Source organism: Bombyx mandarina, chromosome 12, assembly GCF_030267445.1.
Source record: "Bombyx mandarina strain Sakado chromosome 12, ASM3026744v2".
Taxonomy (NCBI): domain Eukaryota; kingdom Metazoa; phylum Arthropoda; class Insecta; order Lepidoptera; family Bombycidae; genus Bombyx; species Bombyx mandarina.
The window spans coordinates 6,662,944-6,686,023 of record NC_143219.1 but is presented as its reverse complement, the minus strand read 5'-3'; the positions used below and the strand labels follow the sequence as shown (position 1 = coordinate 6,686,023).

General features: G+C 41.4%; 1 protein-coding gene across 2 annotated transcripts in view; it reads right to left on the bottom strand.

The window, feature by feature from the left end:
• Positions 1 to 23,080, bottom strand: part of LOC114250803 (ATP-binding cassette sub-family G member 1) — a 31,486-nt gene that overhangs the window by 3,631 nt on the left and 4,775 nt on the right. The window contains exons 1-10 of one of the 2 annotated variants that reach the window (XM_089731875.1): positions 20,751 to 20,951; positions 11,613 to 11,769; positions 11,138 to 11,297; positions 10,119 to 10,264; positions 8,378 to 8,616; positions 7,831 to 7,950; positions 7,064 to 7,206; positions 5,121 to 5,277; positions 3,312 to 3,412; positions 1 to 156 (exon numbers count right to left, since the gene is read on the bottom strand). In XM_089731875.1, coding sequence (XP_089588001.1) covers positions 1 to 156; positions 3,312 to 3,412; positions 5,121 to 5,277; positions 7,064 to 7,206; positions 7,831 to 7,950; positions 8,378 to 8,616; positions 10,119 to 10,264; positions 11,138 to 11,297; positions 11,613 to 11,769; positions 20,751 to 20,844 — 1,473 coding nt within the window. In that variant the 5' untranslated portion in view covers positions 20,845 to 20,951. Of the gene's footprint in view, positions 157 to 3,311; positions 3,413 to 5,120; positions 5,278 to 7,063; positions 7,207 to 7,830; positions 7,951 to 8,377; positions 8,617 to 10,118; positions 10,265 to 11,137; positions 11,298 to 11,612; positions 11,770 to 20,750; positions 20,952 to 23,080 lie in introns of those variants that run through there. The other variant, XM_089731876.1, reaches the window with a different exon arrangement.

Below are 23,080 nucleotides of genomic sequence, written 5' to 3'. Positions count from 1 at the left end.
CTTCATTCCATAAGCAGCACCCACTACCAAACCAAATGTTTGGGCCAGAATAGTCATGAGTACGCATATTGTCCACGCCATTCCTACTCTAAATAGGTCTGTAGGTTGCGATGTTAAGTACCATGCTGGAATTAGGAACACAGTGGAACACAGGAGCTGAAAAAAACGAATTGTATTTTTATATAACACTATCCGTATTGTTAGATGTTACCTCAAAAACCTCCTCGACTCAATCGAGTAGGTACGTTACGTACGTTAATCATGCCTTCACGGAATCCAAGAAAGCGATTTTTTTTACTTGTAGATCGGTATTTCTTTACAGCAAAAGTATCATTAGCCCGTTAATTCAGTTAAACGCGTGAGAAAGAGGTAGAGACACTAACAAAGTTTAACTCATTTCAAACAATGAATACGATATTTTTTTTACTTAATCGTTGGTAGACTTTTTGTTTTTTTTTTTATGATTGAGAGATTACTGGTGGCCCTAAGGCCTTTCCAGTTTCACCAGGACAGGTGGGCGAGCAAAGGCTCAGACAGGAGGGGTGGGATTTGCTAACAACTGCCCGAGCGCCTCCGAAGGAGACCTAACAACTTAAGAGCAATTGCTTCGCGAATGAATCTACTACCGGATCGGAATCGCGACCCGCTGAGAAGATCCGACGAGAAACTCAACGGGCTGATGCATGGGTTAGGTTGCACGTCGACTTCTTTGTCGAGTTCGACGAGTACGGTTACCGGGGTCCCTAAGCCTGCTCCTAGTATTAGAGCTGAAGGCGTCTAATGCAAAGGTTATTGGATCTGATGGATCCGTAAGGACGTGGTTGGTAGCCTAAGGGGCTACTCCAAGCACGTGCGGACGGAAATATTACAAAAAAAATTAACCATATTTCTAAATACATAAGGCGCAAAAGCTGAATACCTTTATTGCAAAGGTAAAAGAAGTTGTTTTATGTGCCGCCGCCAGCGGAGTGTTTATGTGTGTGTTCTATTTCAATCAGTTGACATCAAGTTACTGTTTTTAGTTTTAGTTTTAGTAGAACTCGATTAGGCCGCAACATAGGGTTGTTGCGTTTTCCCAGACTTCCGAAAGCAATCCGAAGCTATTGAGATTTTTCCAGTTACGAGTATTTTTATTCTTTCGTATATTGAACTTGGTTTACAGAGTTAAATTTTGTTGATACAAAAGTGCTTCAAGAATTATCATTTACATAACTTCGACCTAGGAGATACAGATAGTTGATCGTGTGCCAAAAAGAGCTTAATGAAAACAATATCGCAGGGACAGGCCTAAATAGGCACTTTGTATTCAGTGTAGGTACTCAATTCGTACACTGAATGCAAACGCAGACTGCCCACTCAATTCGTAAAACCAGCATTGACACGTTTACTACCTTGTGGTACTAACTGGTGCTAGGGCGTCTTGTAAGTCCATATCGGTAGTTACCACCACCGAGCCTACGAGGGCGGCACTGAAAATTTCGGGAATTAACGAAGTGACACAACATTACTATTTAAAAATGTATTTATTGCTTTTCGAAGTATTCTCCGCGAAATTTGACACATTTTTCCATACGATGAAACCAATCATTGAAGCAACCATTCCATTCGGAAGTTGGGGTCTCCAAAATGGCCGTTTTGTAGGCGTCCACAGCTTCTTCAGGTGATGAAAATCTCTGTCCACGCAATTTATTCTTTATTTTAGGGAAAGTATAGAAATCATTAGGACTTAGGTCGGGGCTGTACGGCGGATGGTCTAATAATTCTGTTTTCTTGCTCTAAAAACTCTTTTGTTCTGTGCGCCGTGTGAGAACTCGCATTGTCGTGATGGAGGATGATGCGGCGGTTGCAGTTCTCTTTACGGAGTTCAGAAACGACCTGTGGCAAACAAATGCTAGCATACCATTCTGCATTTACCGTTCTTTGTCCCTCAAGAGGAATAGTCGTAACATGGCCGGTTTTGGAGACAAACGTGGCCACCATTTTTTTTGCAACACTCCGTGAACGAACAATTTTTGTTGGCTTTAACTCATTTTCGAACACCCAAACTCGTGACTGGTTTTTTGTTTCGGGTTCGTACGCGTATATGCAGGATTCGTCACCTGATACAATGTTGTATACAGTATTTGAGGATCCTGCGTGGAATCTTTCGAGAGTTCTGACGCACCAAGTAACGCGAGCCGCTTTTTGCTCTTCACAGAGCGAATGCGGTATCCATCGGGAAAACAACTTTTTTACACCTAATTGTTCATGCAAGATTATTTGTATTTGACTCATGCCAATGTCTAAAGTTGCCTGAATTTCGCGGTATGTCACATGTCGATCTTCCTCAATCAGCTTACGCACAGCATCAACGTTTTCTTGGGTGACTGCAGTTTTTGGACGACCTTGACGGGGATCATCACCGAGCTTGACACGTCCACGTTGAAACTCAGCAAACCAGCGATAAATTGTGGTTTTGGATGGGGCTTCATCACCAAATGCAGAAATCATCCGGTCAACACACTGTTTTTGTGTTAAACCACTTCGAAAGTCATAATAAATCATCGCTCTTGAATTTTCTCGAGTCAATTCCATTTTCTCAACGACTAAACAAGTTTGACAAAACCCCGTGACAAGACCGAGAATCTTTTTTTAAATAAATAAATGGTATTCGATTTTTAAAACCAAGGAGTTTTCAATTAAAAAGATTTTAATATGACAGGAACAGTGGAAATATTCCATTCCCGATACTTTTAGTGCAGCCTAGTATTTTTGTCGTGAAGTAGTAATGCGTTTCGGCTTGAAGGGTTGGGCGTTGTACTCTAAAAACGGAGACGTAGAACTCATGTCAAGGTGGGTGGCGGCATTTACGTTATTAATGTCTGTGGATTCTGATTGTGTCTATGGAATCTGAAGCAATGAAAAAATAAAAAATAAAGCTGGCCATTATTTTTTACTATGAACCATATTACAGTACTTTACATAAAACATAATTCAAGGGTTGGCAGAAGAGTATTTTGTTCGTTAAGTTCAGTAAGTTTCTTAACAATTTGGAAATATTTTTTTCGTCGATTCAATTATTCTAATAGAACACTTCCTACAGTTTTCGGCTTGATATACATTTTTGGGGGATACCCTGTATGATATGATTACGTTTACGAATTGTACTCCAGTAGTCAATTCATTGCTTTTAAACGTACGTTTATTGATAAAAGGTTAGCGACTGTGAAAACTCGTTCACATAATTTAAGTTATTTTGAATTTGCTGGGTCACAGTTCATGAATTCAATCAATAAGTGCGGTTAATGGTTTATAAATGTCAACAGACTCACTTGTATGGGTAGATCTACTATAATCTTCGAACCACAATAAAGAACTAAGGAGTACCATCTGTTCATATGCTGCTGAAGAACGACTGTTGATTCTGATGGAACTAAAAAAATATGTTTTGTTATTATCATCATTAGGGGATGGCGGAGCTAGAGTCGTCAATTTGCCACGACGACTCAGTGTCTTTGGATCGAGCTGCGAGTTTGGTTGCAGTGTTGACCGCGGTAACCGCTTGTCTGTCCGGGTTATGTCTCGGGCGGGTATGGGACGCGTGAGCGAGAGTGCAGCGGAGTCGTTTAGTCAATGGCCGCCAACATCGTGGCAGTCTTATGTATCCCGCGTGTCACCTGAGCGCGGGGACCTCGTAAAACATTCGGACCCTGACCCAAAAAAATATCTTATGTCCTCCTTTGTCCACTGATGGACATGTGCCTTTCTGGATATGCGCCATTGACCCCGAAATTATTGACTATCTAATAGTATTTTGTGTTAGAAAAAAAAACGAACTACTTAGTCTGGCCATAAATACTGTTACAATTAAAAATAAACAAAATATTACATTTGAATTTGGAATCTGTAATTTTTATATGATTGCTCATTGAGTTTTCTCATTTTGGCGCCAATATATTGTACAATATTTTGCGATATTAAAATGGAGTGGGGTGATAAAAAGAACAGAATCGCTGTGATTGCATTACACAAAGTAGGTATGGAGCCAAATGCAATTTTTAAAACTCTCCATACGCTTGGTATTAGTAAAATGTTTGTGTACCGGGCTATTAATAGGTGCAATGAGACCTCCTCTGTTTGTGACAGAAAAAGATCTGGCCGTCCACGTAGTATTCGTACGAAAAAGGTGGTCAAAGCAGTAAGGGAAAGAATTCGAAGAAATCCTGTCCGAAAGCAAAAGATTTTATCTCGGGAGATGAAGATAGCACCTAGAACCATGTCGTGTATTTTAAAAGATGACTTAGGACTTGCAGCCTATAAGAGACGAACTGGTCATTTCTTAATTGATAATTTAAAAGAGAATAGGGTGGTAAAATCGAAACAACTACTGAAGCGGTACGCAAAGGGAGGTCATAGAAAAATGTTGTTTACGGATGAGAAATTTTTTACAATTGAGAAACATTTTAACAAACAAAATGACCGTATTTATGCTCAAAGCTCTGAGGAAGCTTCCCAATTAGTCGACAGAGTGCAACGTGGGCACTATTCGACTTCAGTGATGGTTTGGTGGGGTATTATTAGCTATGAAGGAGTGACCGAGCCATACTTTTGTGAAAAAGGTATCAAAACATCGGCACAAGTGTATCAAGATACCATTCTTGAGAAGGTAGTGAAGCTCCTTAACTTTCCATGTTCAATAATCAAGAATGGTCCTTCCAGCAAGACTCGGCGCCAGGTCATAAAGCTCGGTCTACGCAGTCTTGGTTGGAAACGAACGTTTCGGACTTCATCAGAGCTGAAGACTGGCCGTCGTCTAGTCCCGATCTTAATCTGCTGGATTATGATTTATGGTCAGTCTTAAAGAGTACGGCTTGCTCTAAACGCCATGATAATTTGGATTCCCTAAAACAATCCGTACGATTGGCAGTGAAAATTTTTCCCATGGAAAGAGTGCGTGCTTCTGTTGATAACTGGCCTCAACGTTTAAAGGACTGTATTGCAGCCGACCGTGATCTTAATCTACATATTCTTTTATAGGTCTCTAGGTCTCTTTTGACATTTTATAATACTTTACATGTTTTGGTAGGTAATTTTAGTAAAGTTAATAGATATTACTTTAATAGTTATGTATGCATACTCACACGTATGAATAGTGGGCATAGCATTAGAGAAGAATAAGAATAGTATAAAGAAAAACAAACATCCAGTATTAGATATAATTCTGTGTGCTTCCTGGCCAGCTTTGTTGTATAGTGCACCTAACAATAGCGCCACTACGAGATGGGTGGCCAGTCTAATCTGTAACGGAAGAAAGGAAGCGAATGTAAATATATAAATTGTTGATTTAAAACTTTCCAAGCATTTCTGGACGATACGGTAAAAGGGCAAATATTATACAGGGTGGCCCATAAGTCCTTTGAAAAGTAAAATTTGAATAAAACGAACAGGGCGCGCGTGAGCGGTGCAGGGGAAGCGGGGGGAGTAACTTCGGTTTCTGGGAATTTAGTCGCGATGGAGCGTTTTACCGGAGCGGACCGTGCGTTTTGTGTGCGCGAGTTTTATAAAAACGACAATTCGGCAACCGTTGCGCGGCGTAAATTTCGAGAACACAAAGGTTTACACAACTTTGACGACACTCCAACTCTTCAAACGATTAAGAACTGGGTTGCTAAGTTCGAGGAGACCGGTTCGACGTTAGATAAACCGCGGTTGGGTCGCCCAAGGACGTCACGTACGGAACAAAACATAGACACAGTGACACAGTCTATTCGCGAAAATCCGACACAGTCAACTCGTAAGCGCGCCAGAGCATTAAACGTATCCAGGACATCGTTACAACGGATTTTGAAGAAAGATTTACATATGCACCCTTACAAAATTCAGTTGGTTCAAGAATTAAAGGAAACTGACGGTATTCAAAGACAAAATTATGCGAATGAAATGTTGAATCGGTTTACTTCCTTCAATAATATAATGTTCTCTGACGAGGCTCATTTCCATCTTAACGGGCATGTTAGTAAACAAAATTGCCGCTATTGGAGCCCCATCAATCCAAAACTTAAGCATCAGAAGCCCTTACATAGTCCGAAAGTGACTGCTTGGGCCGCTATGTCAGCCCATGGTATCCTAGGGCCTTACTTCTTTGAGGATGGCAGAGGGCGCGCAGTTACTGTTACGTCGGAGCGATATGTGGCTATGATCGAAGAGTTTTTCATACCAGAATTGCAAAACTTTTCAGGCTTTAATGCCAGGACGTGGTTTCAACAGGATGGGGCCACTTCTCACACCTCTAACACTGCTATGCCCGTTATCCGTCAACTTTTTCCTGGCAAAGTTATCTCTAAGAGAGGAGACATTTCCTGGCCTCCACGTAGTCCAGATCTGACCCCGATGGATTTTTTTTTGTGGGGCTACCTTAAGGCTAAAGTATACGACACAAACCCGCGGTCAATTGAGGCCCTAAAAGAAAACATCCGCAGAGAAATGACAAGCATTTCAGCAGTGACGTGCCGCGCAGTCATCGACAATTTTAGACGTCGTTTGCAAGAGTGCCGTGATCGCAACGGATTACATTTAGGAGATGTTATTTTAAAAAAATAATTCCCGTTTTTTAAGGTTTTTATGTAAATAAAAATTTAATTCATAATGTAATTAGTTTTATTTTAATAATTTTTTTTTCATATCAAAGGACTTATGGGCCACCCTGTATTTTAAAAAATTCAAAGGACACGTCCATGAAAACATATTTAATAGGTATTTTTATTGCTAAACTTCTTGGTTTTGGAAGCTGGTGGGGAGCCCAATGTTTAAGTCACAATCGTATTGATACAAGTAACAGCTACACTACTCTTCAAAGCGAAGCCGCATATTGATTTGCGATAGTGATAGTATCAATCAATACGGTTTCACAGAACGCCTTCCATTAGTACTCTAGAATACGATTAGACTAAGAGATTGAAATTAAAATGGTGAGGATACCTTTACTACAGACAGACGAGGAGGATGTAATAAGTACTCGAGAACGTAATTGCCGGATAGATTCATTATGTTAGATCCTCTTACTGATAAATTCGTGATAATTTACCTGAGTTATGTGTACGTCTCTGACGGCTCCAATGAAGCATCTCCACAGTAGCGCTTTACATTGTTGTAATGAATTTGCGGTGTATGTATGCGAATCCTTAACAGGATACGGATTTAGTAAGGCTTCAGATTCTGGTGAGGATTCTGTTTAATTTTAAAAAGAATATTGTTTTATAACACATGTCATTTTGACATTAATAAAGGGAATACGGAAAAACAACAAATACAAAAAACGTGATACATTAATTTGTTTGGTATTGAAATCAAAATTTTAAACAAATATTAAAATGAAAATCATGGAACCAAAAACAGATGAAGTTAAAGAAACAGTAAATGAAGAAACAGAAGAAGTCCCTCCCTATGGCACGTGTAGGTATATTTGTAGATATAACTGAGTAGGGTAGACGTCAGGCAAAACGGCCGTTCGTAAAACTCATGCCAAATCCCTATGCTGCATGACAAGGTGACATGCTACGCCGACCCCACATAATGTGGGATAAGGGCAAGAAGAAGAATGTTTTATAACATATTAAGTATACATACATACATGCTGAAAAGGGACAATTCTCGAAACTGGATATGGTATGTTCTACGTAATGCTTTAGTTTTGATAAATTAGGCATTCTGATTAAGCTTGCAATCTTAAAAGATTGTAGCAATTTTTATGTGAAATAATATATGGTATATACATTTTAAGGTTTATTCACTTTTATGTAAAATAATCGATTAAGAAAACAAGTACTACTGAAAATTAATGTTATTACGTACCTTCTCCATTTTTTATTGAAATGTCGATTTGTGTATTTTTTCTCAATTCAATAGCATAGCTCCGTGCTTCACTTTCAAGAATTTGATGGGATGGATGATTTAAACTTGCGACCTCTAATACTGAAACAAAAACAATTTTTAGTTTAACGAATGTCAAGATAGTAATTTAAGAACATAATTATGTTCTTGGAACGAAGTTCCTTACGGCAAGCTTGGAGGAGATAGGGATTTTACTGCGCGACCGAACTGAAAAAAAAGTGATAGTAAAAACCGTAAGAAAAAGTCCGTGGAATAAGGCCTTGTTTTCCGCACAGCGATATTTCACCGCGCGATTTTTTTCTCGTATTTTTTTTTTTTTTTTATTTGGAACTTCGTTCCTATCCGTTGTCCCACGACACCACACATCTTTTTTATGCCCGTACCATCTGATGGTGAGTGGTTACAGTCGCTCATGGACGTCGGCAATGCCAGGGGCAGAGCCAAGCTGCTGCCTACCATAATATATGTACTGTAATATGTTCTGCTATTGCCATTTATTTATACTTACAATAATCAGCCATGTTATAATATTGTGGACACGATAAGCCCGCTTTTAATAGTGTCCCAGGAATATCTCTCAGTGGCCCAGCATAAAGGGTTTTTCCGTTGGCCAATAATAGGACATCGTCTGCTGTTGCGTATAGTTGTGAGGAAGGTTGGTGTACCACACAGGCCACGATTCGACCAGCGCGTGCCACTGTCTGCAGCGCTCGAACCACAGACAATGACGACACTGTATCAAGGCCGCTAGACAAGTAAATAGGGAATAATTAACTTAATATTATTTATGAATTCATCTATATGAACGATGGTTAGTCACTTTTACTTGTGGTAGGACCTCTTGTGAGTCCGCGCGGGTGGGTACCACGACTCTGCCTATTTCTACCGTGAAACAGTAATGCTTTTCGGTTTGAAGGGTGGGGCAGCCGTTGTAACTACACTTGAGACCTTAGAACTTATATCTCAAGGTAGGTGGCGCATTTACGTTGTGGATGTCTATGGGCTCCCGTAACCATTTAACACCAGCTCGTCCACCCATATAAGCAGTAAAAAAAAACAAAAAAAAAGGTTGCGTGTACTTATGTACGCGCGTAAGAAGTTATATTTTATTTTTATTAAATTTATTTCTTTTTTATTTAAATTCTAATCAATTTGAAAAAAAAAAACGATTAAACAACATCCTCAAACACGCATATTGGACATTCCTTTTCTTGACATCGTATAAATTCGGTAATTCTCGGTACGGTTCGGAAAGTTCACCTGCGGCTATATTCAGACTCGCCAATTTACGTCGGTCGTATTGTAATGAGCGATTTAGTGGGCAACATCATTCTGTTAATTTTGTGTCACGGTGCGCGCGCATCGTGAAATTTCCTTCTCATCAATTTTTCATAACGCGCCTAAAGAAGTATAACTTCAAAAGTCAGAACTACCCAATAATGCTAACAGAAAAACAAACAGCCGAAACTTAGACTACTTCTCTTGTTTAGGTAGATAAAACAATTATAAAGAAAAGATACTCCTCGTAACTCCTCAAGGGATTTACTTTGTACAGAATATAACATTTTCAAGGAAAATAAAAATACTTGAATATATATTTTTGAACTGTTTACATAGGTATAGGCATCATACAAAACATTAAAATTATATTTCTAATGCCGTGTTTTAAGATGAAATTACATGAAATGATGAAATATTTAATGTTTTTGCAAATAATATATTATTATTATTACATCATTTAATTTAATATATTATTACTGATATAGTGCGAAAAATTAAGTATGACTCCATTTCCAAGACTTACGATTATTTACAATGCTACGTTTAGACAAGTGTCATTTTAATATATGCAAAATTGTGATATATTTTTTTAAGCCTTGTATAACCCAACTGAAGAATAACCCAAGACACGTTTTGTCTCCGAATTGGTTTGTTTGTATTTGTTATCCAACCAGTTAAATCGGAATCGACTGCTTCGTAGCAGAAATAGGCAGGGTAGTGGTACCGATCCGGGCATGCTCATATTATGACCTACCACCTGTAAGTACAATCTACACTATAACTTTTCCTACGTAGTATAATATATCTAATGAGCCCCTTGAGTTTTTATCTTACTCAACAAACATACCTAATTGAAAATATAATTTAAGATCAATCAATTATGACAACCAATTTAAAAGTGGTGTTCAATTCAATTAAAAAGATGTAACTTGTTATTTTGACGAAATACTAATTAGTTAATGATTTACCTCGTCGGCTCATCAAGAAGCATAATCGGAGGGTCTGTTAATAATTCACAGGCGATTGTAAGTCTTTTCCTTTCTCCACCCGAAAGACGACTGCACTTTGTGTTAAGAATGTCGTAAATACCCAACTGTTTTGTTATTGATTCCACCTACAAAGATTGTTTAGTTACAAAAATTAATATCAAGCCAATGTCGTATTTGTTTTATATAAATTATTATTAATGTAAAATATGAGTTTTCAACAGTTTCAAAATATTTTTATAACATGTATACCTAGCTATAAGTGACATAGTTACAGAGAAGTTTATTAAATTATTAGTAGTTGATAGTTGAGATCATTAAATATAATTTGGTTAAATTAACGCTCTGTATTCTTAATGAAGAGCTCACACGTGTATTTTAATACCTTTATTTATATTCATTCTAGTGCTATAATCTAGCATATCTGACAGTGTATTAATTATTTAAATTTGTATTTAAATATAATTATTTTAAGCATGTTTGCACATTCATGAACGTTTACAAATTGTAAATTAAAACATTGTATGCAGTTGATTTAGCATCTATCTAAATTGCAATTAAAGATACAGAAAACGTATATTAATGAAGAATATGCTTGAACGGGTATTTTTGTGGCATAGTTCGAATTTATCAATGGTCACTCCATACTGTGTACATTAATTTAAATTTTCTATTGTCTGCTAAGGTGGGGTATGTGGGAGTTGAACCTCACTAAAAACTCCTGCCGCTCACAACCGGCGCCCTACCTCGGACCGGGCCGGAGCCCAGTCGGGGCTATTGAGACGGCGGGACAGGGTTGACGCAGAGCACATTACATCCATCTCACCGTCCCAATCTGCTAATAAGTTACAAACAGCTTGTCTGGGATTACAAACCAAATTACTTCTATCCATCAGAATGTGATCAGGAAATTTAGGTACCTATGTATTTATTTGGTGACATATTTGAAATCCATTGGTATCGTTTCCGTAATAAAATCTTGTTTACTTTAAAGTATTTACCATTTGTATTCGTTCTCGGTAGTTCATTTTCGCCAGTTTTAGGCTCGCGGCGAACTTTATAGTTTCTCTTGCGGTAAGTGTTTCTATTAGGGTGGTGTGTTGATCTACAAAAACAACGCTACGGTTGGCACCGAAAACGGAACCCGTTACTCCGGATCTTCTGCAATTGGTAAAAGAAAACTTCAAGAGGCTTTTACTAGTAAACTAATTTTGTACTTTACATGAATTAAGCAAAAGAACTAACCGGTCTTTCGTGTTATAACATTGAAGGGCATTAACTTGAAACTTTAAATTTTAATTATTGTAAATGTTGTTTGGTACTAGTTTAATTACAAAAGGTTTTTCCTACATAATATGTACTTGAGGTATAACAGATTAGTGGTTAATGATTGAATTGATTGAATAATGATACGTATGAAATTAATAAATATTTTGTAGATACTTTTGTAGCGTGATATTGGTTTATTATCCTTACTTTCGTTTGGCTATTATTTTGAGAAGAGTGGTTTTTCCAGCACCGGAGGGTCCAAGAATGAAGGTTAGGCGTCCTGGCCTTATCACTCCACAGGCTCCATTAATAATAGTTAAGGTTGTACTGGATTTACGATTGAAACATAGCGGAAATCCTGAAACTAATTTAGTTTTGGGTAGAGATATATTGAAGTCTTAGAAGACTCGTAACTACTGAAAACTAATTACTATAGCTAATTAATATGATTAGGAATATGTACTTGTAAATATTTTATATTTAATTGATGTCCACAATAATATGTTATAGTTTTTAATATGTATAAATTAAAAAAATCATTGAATGCAACGCTTGTATAAGGTACCCAACTATTTTTAGTTTTTGTTGCCAATTTTACTGGCTTGTTGTTTTTTTCTATTTATTGCTTATTTGGGTGGACGAGCTCACAGCCCACCTGGTGCTAAGTGGTTACTGGAGCCCATAGACATTTACAAGGCAAATGCGCCACCCAGCTTGAGATATAAGTTCTAAGGTCTCAGTATAGTTACAACGGCTGCCCCACCCTTCAAACCGAAACGCATTACTGCTTCACGGCAGAAATAGGCGGGGTGGTGGTACCTAACAGTGCGGACTCACATGAGGTCCTACCACCAGTAATTACGCAAATTATAATTTTGGTTTTGATTTTTATTACACGATGTTATTCCGTCACCGTGGAAGCCGATCGTGAACATTTGTTAAGTACGTATTTCATTAGAAAAATTGGTACCCGCCTGCGGGATTTGAACACCGGTGCATCGCTAGATACGAATGCACCGGACGTCTTATCTTTTAGGCCACGACGACTTCAAAAATATTAAGGTTTAAATTTTTCAGGTCTTCATTATTAATATGGAATTATAAAATATTATCATCATCAACCAACTCCACAGTACACACACGCCACAATAATGGTCATACTTTGCGTTCAACTGGTTTCAACTAAGTTCATCAGGTCTATGTCGCCATTGAACTGGCCGAATCCATGGGCCGTCTATTGTATGAGCAAACATACCTAGTCAACTGTCACTTGAAACCTGAATTTTGAAAGGAGGGCAGTTTTCACTTGACCACTTCAATTTAGAGCTGATCATTGATTTTGTCTTGAAACGTTTCGAATCTCGATATTTGCCATGAGATGATTCTGCATAAACCGGAATGCTGTACACATTGACATTTTGTCCGAAGAATTCATCAAGGATTTCAAGTGTAGAGTTTCTGATCATGACTAGGTTGGACAATAAAAGCAAGATGACTTTCTTTTTCGTTTCGTTTTTATTTTAGCGGTTTTATTTTATCGTTGAGTTGAGTAGTGCAAGGTAGAGGGGGAAGAGGTCGACCGAAGAAGACATGGATGGAGTGTGTGAATGACGATATGAGAGAGAGAGAGGAGTGAGTGTTGAGATGACGGCTGATAGAAGAGAATGGAAGAGAAAAATTAGCTGTGCCGACCCCACCTAGTGGGATAAGGTGGAGAAAAAGAAGAGAACTAGGCATCGTTGAAGTGCAGTCCATCCAGATCTTCATTGAATAACCTTTCTCATAACTCTCTCTCCAATGCTAGCATAGAACCAGATTTCGGATTTTTTGTATAAATTGCTGTATGAGCGTGAACTACAACAGATGAATTTTTGAGAACCGTCTATGCTAATCTAGGTCTACTTCCAATGTTTCTCCTTCCAGATGGAATTTATTGTTTAGAAGAGTCCGCTCGGTAGGGTTCCCTGCCGATTTCAAAGGCTCCACTGCCTCATTTCCTGTTCCCAGTTTCGGGATGAAATTTCCCATGACAACGGTGGACGGGGAATACGTTTTTAAAGCTAGACATTACTTCGAAGATGTTTTTAAATATAGTAATTTTATGAGCAACAAGCTTTAAAATTTAATTGTTTTCCAGCACATTTAAACTAAGGTCATTGTAATAAAAATATGCATGCGAATTGGATTGTCCTCAGTATTTATGTGTAATTTATTTAAATTTTTATTACCCTAGTAGGCGGACAAGCATACGGCCCACCTGATGGTGAGTGGTTACCATCGCTCATGGACATCAGCAATGCCAGGGGCACGGCCAGGCCGCTGCATATCGCAAGCGGTTATATAATAAATACCTAAAATGTATTATCTCCATATTGAAGCTATAGATAGATAAACTTGCGACACCACATAACCACGATAAACGAACGACAGATTACCCCTACTTGTCCAAAAACAAATGTAGGAAGGAAGCGTAGTTTTATTTTCCGCTACTAGATAACTAGCATAATTAATAACATAATTAAAAATATTAATTTTTGGCTGGAATTTGGCTTTTATGTTAAAAATAACGCGCTGTTTGGCTGAAATGAAATAAACTTTATTATTTAAACTTTAAGTTTTGCACCTAATTAATTATATTTATCTGTCTACATACAAACATAATATACAAACGAGTTTTTTTTTCCCAATGCTCTTTAATAATTCTGATTTTTATGATTTTCTTCCAACACTACATAACGATCACGACCACTCTGTCAAGAGTGACACGATTGAGAAGAAGAAGAAGAATGGAATTATCAAATTATCAAAGAGTTCGCTGCTATGTATCTCAAGACGAAATTCATTAAGCAATGATTGTTGCCAGTACTTAAATACGTCATTGGGATATGTTAGTTCATAATGGGCCTTATCAGAAAGCTCAAAGGCACGTTAAGATTAATGAAGGAGCCCACTGAGTTTCTGCGAAGCACTGCTCTTGCTAGGGCCAGTGTTAGCAACACTCCCGGTTAGACCGCCGTGAGCTCACCTGCACGTCAAGGAGAAGCTGTAAGAGCTTCTCAAGGCTATCAGCATAGGTAGGGGAAAAACAAGAAAGTAACGAAGAGGACTATGCTCAAGGTTTTCTTGGACGATCGAATCAGGAATCTCAGATAATAGTAGAACTATGGCAATCGACTTTACCTAACTAAATGATTGCACGGATGGAAATTGCAATAGGAATAGGGCATATTGTGTGTAAAACCATTCCTGGCCAAACAAGTCCTTGAGTAGCAACAGCAAACCGGAAGATGTCTAAAGTACACTTCCCACAAGCTAGACAGACGATCCGTTGAATGTCGCTGAAATTTGCTGGTTTCGGGCAGCGCAGAACTATGTGCTTACTGCGAGTTCTTTAACGTTCTCGATAGCGTAAAAGTTAGCTCATATTTGTATGGAATGGGATCGTTTGCGTACGTTTGCCGCTAGGGGCGCTGTTCCAACTGCATACAAAATTGGGTTAACTTTTACGCTATCGAGAACGTTATAGAACTCGCACTAAGCACACTTGTCACTGTGGCGGACCATACGAGACTCCTGTATTGATGGATGATGATGTAAATGATGATAATGCGATGCCGTGACGTATTAAGCATCATTCATTCCGATAGAGGCACCCGTCACGTGCGGACGTGCTCATCGTTCACTCGATCGCCCGGTCTTTGTTCGCCCGGCTTTTGTTAGCCCGGCCATTGTTCGCGCGGCCTGTGTTTGTGGTACATCTGCCGACTAAGTGCTCTTTCTGGAAGTTTTTATTTGTTTTGTTTCCTTTTGTTGTTTCTGTGTTCGTGGTACATCTGCCGACAAAGTGGTTTCCTGCAAGTATTTATTTGTTTTGTTTCTTTTCGTAATTTCTGTTTTGTTGTGCTTTTTCTTTGTCCTGTAGTAATCGCGCCGCATTGCCACCTGTGTTCAATAGAACCGCTCAGGTCCGAGAAGTTGGGGCCTCGCCGCAAGGCGAGTGTTTTCAAGACCCGGGGCCGCCCCACCTGGGTACTCAGCGATCATGGACGCTGTATTCGCGGAATTCCTCCGACTTCGCCACCCACAGCTCGCCTCGGAGTTTTTGGCCTTCAAGGCCAATCACACTGCGAGCCCTCTCGAGGACTCCGCCGCGCTCGCTGCTCCTGCGTCGCCTGTACCTGCGTGCAGAGCTTCTGCATTGAGCACCGCAGCCTCTGTCGTGCCTGCCGCTCCCGTGTCGCCTATACTGGCGAGAAAAGCTGCTGCGTCGTCCGCCGTGACCATCGTTTCAGCTGAGCGATCATCCGCGGCCTCCGTCGCGCCCTCTAAAACACCTACACTTGCTCGTAGGTCGCCTGCACCCGCCTCCTCGTGCTCCGACTCTGACTCGGACATGGAGGTCGACCTCGCCCCCGCCTCATCGACGGATGGATTCACCCTGGTACAGAAGGGTAAGAAGCGTGCCGCGGAGTCTCGAGCTCCCGCGGCCGCTAAAATTAGCAAAGCCGTGAACGCGTCGCGCCCCCGCCCTCAGACTCCCGTTGCGCCCCCAGCCCGTGCCACTCCGTCGCCGCGTCCGGTGGCACAAAATAAAACCCAGACCCCTCCCCCGGTTATCCTTCAGGAGAAGGCAGCTTGGGATCGAGTTTGCCTGGCCCTTAAGGCCAAAAATATAAATTTCACGAATGCCCGTAACCTCGCGAACGGCATTCAAATTAAGGTTCAAACACCCGACGACCATAGGGCCCTCTCTTCTTACCTCCGTAAGGAGCGTATAAGTTTCCATACGTATACGCTCCAGGAGGAGCGCGAACTCCGCGTTGTAATACGCGGAATCCCTAAAGAGTTAGATGTAGAGCTCGTAAAAGCCGACCTGTTAGAACAAGGCCTACCAGTGAATTCTGTGCACCGTATGCGCACCGGTCGCGGTAGGGAGCCATATAATATGGTTCTAGTCGCTCTCCAGCCTACCCCGAGGGTAAGAAAATCTTTAACACACAGACCGTCTGTAGGCTCTCTGGTATCGCTGTCGAAGCCCCCCATAAAAAAGGCACTCCTAGCCAGTGCCATAACTGTCAATTGTACGGGCACTCTTCCCGTAACTGTCACGCGCGGCCCCGATGTGTTAAGTGTTTGGGCGATCACGCCACGGCCCTCTGCGCTCGCGACCAAAAAACCGCGACGGAACCGCCTAGCTGCGTCCTGTGTCGAACACAGGGTCACCCCGCGAATTACCGTGGTTGCCCCCGAGCCCCTAAAATAAATCGCCGCGTCGCCCGCCAAAACCGCCTCCGAGCTTCCGGCCCAGACATCAAAGCCTCGGCACCCTCTGCGTCGCAGGCTAAGCCAGCGTTCGTTCCGGCGCCGGTGCCCAGTGTCTCGGCCTGGGCAAAACCGCTGCCGTACACGAACACGGCTACAACTCCCTCCTCCGCGATTCGTCCCGCCCCCGCGACTCGTTCCTCTCCCGCGACTTGCCCTCCGACCGCGTCCGACAATCTCGCTTTAGCGATCGACTTCTTTCAGTCGATCAACTTTGAGCGCGTTAACGCTTTGGGCGACGCCATTCGCGCTGCCTCCACTGCACAACACTTTATCGCCGTTGTGCAGGAATACGCCGACGTATACGCGTCATTAAATACGTACGTCCTCCCCTCACTCCGCCGGTAATCAATGGCGTATATAAGTAGAATAAAGCCCCTATCCGTAACGATAGGATTTTTTAACGCTTACGGTCTCGCAAATCAACGTGATCAGGTTTCTGACTTTTTGCGTGACCACCAAATTGATATCTTTTTAGTGCAGGAGACCCTACTTAAGCCCGCGCGCCGTGACCCTAAAATCGCGAACTATAACATGGTCAGGAACGACAGGCTCTCTGCCCGTGGTGGTGGTACCGTCATTTACTATAGAAGAGCCCTGCATTGCGTCCCGCTCGATCCTCCCGCGCTCGCTAATATCGAAGCATCAGTGTGCCGAATCTCACTGACGGGACACGCGCCGATCGTTATCGCGTCCGTTTATCTTCCACCGGATAAGATCGTTCTAAGCAGTGATATCGAGGCGCTGCTCGGTATGGGGAGCTCTGTCATTCTGGCGGGCGACCTAAATTGTAAACACATCAGGTGGAACTCACACACCACAACCCCGAATGGCAGGCGGCTTGACGCGTTAGTCGATGATCTCGCCTTCGATATCGTCGCTCCGCTAACCCCGACTCACTACCCGCTAAATATCGCGCATCGCCCGGATATACTCGACATAGCGTTATTAAAAAACGTAACTCTGCGCTTACACTCGATCGAAGTAGTTTCAGAGTTAGATTCAGACCACCGTCCCGTCGTTATGAAGCTCGGTCGCGCTCCCGATTCCGTTCCCGTCACGAGGACTGTGGTGGATTGGCACACGCTGGGCATCAGCCTGGCTGAATCTGATCCACCATCGCTCCCGTTTAACCCGGACTCTATCCCGTCTCCTCAGGATACCGCTGAAGCCATAGACATCTTAACGTCACACATCACCTCGACATTAGATAGGTCATCGAAACAAGTTGTAGCGGAGGACTTCCTTCACCGCTTCAAATTGTCCGACGATATTAGGGAACTCCTTAGAGCTAAGAACGCCTCGATACGCGCCTACGACAGGTATCCTACCGCGGAAAATCGTATTCGAATGCGTGCCCTACAACGCGACGTAAAGTCTCGCATCGCCGAAGTCCGAGATGCCAGATGGTCTGATTTCTTAGAAGGACTCGCGCCCTCTCAAAGGTCTTACTACCGCTTAGCTCGTACTCTCAAATCGGATACGGTAGTAACTATGCCCCCCCTCGTAGGCCCCTCAGGCCGACTCGCGGCGTTCGATGATGACGAAAAAGCAGAGCTGCTGGCCGATACATTGCAAACCCAGTGCACGCCCAGCACTCAATCCGTGGACCCTGTTCATGTAGAATTAGTAGACAGTGAGGTAGAACGCAGAGCCTCCTTGCCACCCTCTGATGCGTTACCACCCGTCACCCCGATGGAAGTTAAAGACTTGATCAAAGACCTACGTCCTCGCAAGGCTCCCGGTTCCGACGGTATATCCAACCGCGTTATTAAACTTCTACCCGTCCAACTCATCGTGATGTTGGCATCTATTTTCAATGCCGCTATGGCGAACTGTATCTTTCCCGCGGTGTGGAAAGAAGCGGACGTTATCGGCATACATAAACCCGGTAAACCAAAAAATCATCCGACGAGCTACCGCCCGATTAGCCTCCTCATGTCTCTAGGCAAACTGTATGAGCGTCTGCTCTACAAACGCCTCAGAGACTTCGTCTCATCCAAGGGCATTCTTATCGATGAACAATTCGGATTCCGTACAAATCACTCATGCGTTCAACAGGTGCACCGCCTCACGGAGCACATTCTTGTGGGGCTTAATCGACCAAAACCGTTATACACGGGAGCTCTCTTCTTCGACGTCGCAAAAGCGTTCGACAAAGTCTGGCACAATGGTTTGATTTTCAAACTATTCAACATGGGCGTGCCGGATAGTCTCGTGCTCATCATACGGGACTTCTTGTCGAACCGCTCTTTTCGATATCGAGTCGAGGGAACCCGCTCCTCCCCACGACCTCTCACAGCTGGAGTCCCGCAAGGCTCTGTCCTCTCACCCCTCCTATTTAGCTTATTCGTCAACGATATTCCCCGGTCGCCGCCGACCCATTTAGCTTTATTCGCCGACGACACGACTGTTTACTATTCTAGTAGAAATAAGTCCCTAATCGCGAAGAAGCTTCAGAGCGCAGCCCTAGCCCTAGGACAGTGGTTCCGAAAATGGCGCATAGACATCAACCCAGCGAAAAGTACTGCGGTGCTATTTCAGAGGGGAAGCTCCACACGGATTTCCTCCCGGATTAGGAGGAGGAATCTCACACCCCCGATTACTCTCTTTAGACAACCCATACCCTGGGCCAGGAAGGTCAAGTACCTGGGCGTTACCCTGGATGCATCGATGACATTCCGCCCGCATATAAAATCAGTCCGTGACCGTGCCGCGTTTATTCTCGGTAGACTCTACCCCATGATCTGTAAGCGGAGTAAAATGTCCCTTCGGAACAAGGTGACACTTTACAAAACTTGCATAAGGCCCGTCATGACTTACGCGAGTGTGGTGTTCGCTCACGCGGCCCGCACACACATAGACACCCTCCAATCCCTACAATCCCGCTTTTGCAGGTTAGCTGTCGGGGCTCCGTGGTTCGTGAGGAACGTTGACCTACACGACGACCTGGGCCTCGAATCAATTCGGAAATACATGAAGTCAGCGTCGGAACGATACTTCGATAAGGCTATGCGTCATGATAATCGCCTTATCGTTGCCGCCGCTGACTACTCCCCGAATCCTGATCATGCAGGAGCCAGTCACCGTCGACGCCCTAGACACGTCCTTACGGATCCATCAGATCCAATAACCTTTGCATTAGATGCCTTCAGCTCTAATACTAGGGGCAGGCTTAGGGACCCCGGTAACCGTACTCGTCGAACTCGACAAAGAGGTCGACGTGCAACCTAACCCATGCATCAGCCCGCTGAGTTTCTCGCCGGATCTTCTCAGCGGGTCGCGATTCCGATCCGGTAGTAGATTCATTCGCGAAACAATTGCTCTTGAGTTGTTAGGTCTCCTTCGGAGGCGCTCGGGCAGTTGTTAGCAAATCCCACCCCTCTTGGCTGAGCCTTTGCTCGCCCACCTGTCCTGGTGAAACTGGAAAGGCCTTCGGGCCACCAGTAAACTTTCAATCATAAAAAAAAAAAAAAAAAAAAAAAAAAAAAGTATTAAGCATATTCTTGAGAAGTGTATTTAGTTATTTATTAATTTTTATTTTTGAAAATATTAACAGTTATATGTATTACAGTTCACCGGAAACAGTATTTTGCTCTACAGTCCAGTCATATTAGGGGTTTCCATTTGGAATTGGCGATAGTCAGCTATAAATTTGTTAAGCCTTTATTTTGATACATAAGTCCTCCACAAGTTGAATCCTCTACTATATTTATAGTAAATATAAATAGCATAAAGCCCATAGGAAACGAGATTATTTGTAAAAAATGTGCCAATTTTTTTTGACCTTTAACTTCATATCTGTCTGTGTCGCGGCCACCCTAAAGAAATAAATTTTGAGATAAGTATTAGTGTGAAAAAATATTAATTTATGCAAGTTTATATCTCTCACTATCTCCAATTCCGAAGGGAAAACCTTAGTTTGACTAATATTACTGGACTACTAGTTATCAAAAGCAAACAACTTTGATTTAGAAAGTTTGGGAAGTGATGTATTTATAAAAAAAAAAAAACTAAAAATACCTTGCGCATTTGTGGTTTTGTATCCCAAATCCAAAAAAGTAATAGCCTTTACTCGTCCGCATTCCTGGGACGCACTTCCCATCTCGATGTTCATTGTTTTATAACTATTAGAAAATGATTACTATCAACTCGTGGTTAAGCGGCGCGCGCGCTCGCCCCTCGCCGTCTTTAAAAGACGACTGCGACTGTCTGCGACTAGTTCCACGAGCTGAACATACTTATGACAAATAATCTATATAGTAATCCCCCGGTAGTCGACATTCGACTATAATTATTTGAAAATTTGACCACAGAATATAAGCAATAAGAAGTGTTTGAAAACCATAGAGTTACTATTACTTATTAACTCCATGTTGAAAACATACAATTATTATGCATGCGCGTGTGTGTCAAATACATGGTAGTGTGTGTAATGTTTTCTTTATTGATTTAATGTATCTTTTATGCATAATTTAAATAAATATTAACATTCTGCACTGCTTCTCTATTTTGTCTTTATAGACAAAATAGAGAACACTTATGTGTGGGAAATTTCATACTCCTCCGTAATTTTCGTAAAAAGGGATACAAAGTTTTTGCTTCACGTATTAATATATCAATAAGCAGATGGTCAACAAATAAATGGACTGTTTCTTAAATGTAACTGCAACCAATATAATTAACTATTGCTATTAACATGTAACCGCGAACACTAATGAACTTATTTCATGTTATAATACGACTGGATGTGTATCTTTAAACACTTAGACTGCAGTACATACGTAGTTTTGGTGCACCTTGAACCTACGAGCTCGCACGAGTAACGGTAAATCGTTCAAGTCGAAAGCTGTACTAATTTTTAAAGAAAGCGTACAAAACTTTTTATTTTCAATTTATTTATTTACAGTCAAAAAATGTAACAATAGACTAGATTACAAAATGTGAAAGATAAAGGCACTGCTCAGTTATAATTATCCTAGTCATATTCTTAATAGTAAAGGAGTGAGAGTAGAAATTATTTTTACAAGAGAGAATTATCAGGACAGAGCTTTAGTTGGACATAAAGAATGTGTTGGTTTAGGAATTGGTTTGATTTCTTTGTGAAAACATCCTAGATTTTCTGACGTTAATATAGTGAATGTATAGGTTTAGCAATATCAGCGTATCCGTATATGTAGAATTGAGATTTGGGCAAAAGCAATTACTGTAGACTGGGACAAAAATCCCCGTAGGCTAACGAGTGCAAGGTGGCTTTGTTTTTGGCCTCGATCTCGTCGCAACGTCTACGCGAAAACAAAATATACTTCATTTGCTTGCAAAAGATACCAAAATTTTAAACCGGTTGCATAATGGCCTCAGGTACAATGTTAAAAAAAGCGAAATCATAATGTTTAAATCCAGGAACTAAGATTATATATTACCTCCCATCGCGTTACATGGTACCCCGTTAAATATGGTAACCGGATATAAGTACCTGGGGCATTAGGTCACAGATAGCATGTCTGATGAATTGGACATTAAGAGGGAGCGTAGGGCTTTGCCTGTGAGAGCTAACATGCTCGCCCGCAGATTCGCACGGTGTAAGGATGAAGTCAAGCACACACTATTTAGGGCATATTGTCAATACTTTTACACCTGCAGTCTGTGGACTGAGTACACTCAAAAGGCGTTTGGAGCCCTGCGCGTCCAATATAACAACGGCTTCAGGGCACTGATGGGGCTGTCTCGGTACTGCAGCGCGTCGACGATGTTCGCGGAGGCTCACATAGATGGCTTTTACGCGATCATTCGTAAGCGCGTGGCCTCCGCGTGGTGCCGGCTCCGGGACAGCCCGAACAGCCTCCTGGCCGCGATAGGGAGTCGCTATTGGCAAGTATTGACGACACTAAGCTAATTTCGTTTTGTTTTACTTTATAGTTATTAAACATCTGATTTGTTCTAATGTGGTTTTCAGCATCAATTATTAATAAATTTTGTGTATCACATAACAGTGTTTTAAAATACAATACTATCAAATTCATGAAGAAAACCTACTAAACCATGTGAAAAAACAAAGCGAAGCAATTTTCAGCCGTACTTACTTTTGAATAAATATCACGAATATAAACCAAATCTTATTTGAAAATATTTTTAGATTGAAACATAACTTGGTTCTAAGTGGTTCTTCACCGTTTTTTGTCAATATGCTTGAGGAGTTTATACATTATAATAACTTGTTCATTAATTTGAACATATTATACTTGTTCGTATATGTGTGTTGTGTGCGATAAAGCAACGATAAGTCGTTATTGAATATTATTTTTATCACAGAATAAAAATGATGCACTTCATAATGTCCGTACTAATTATGT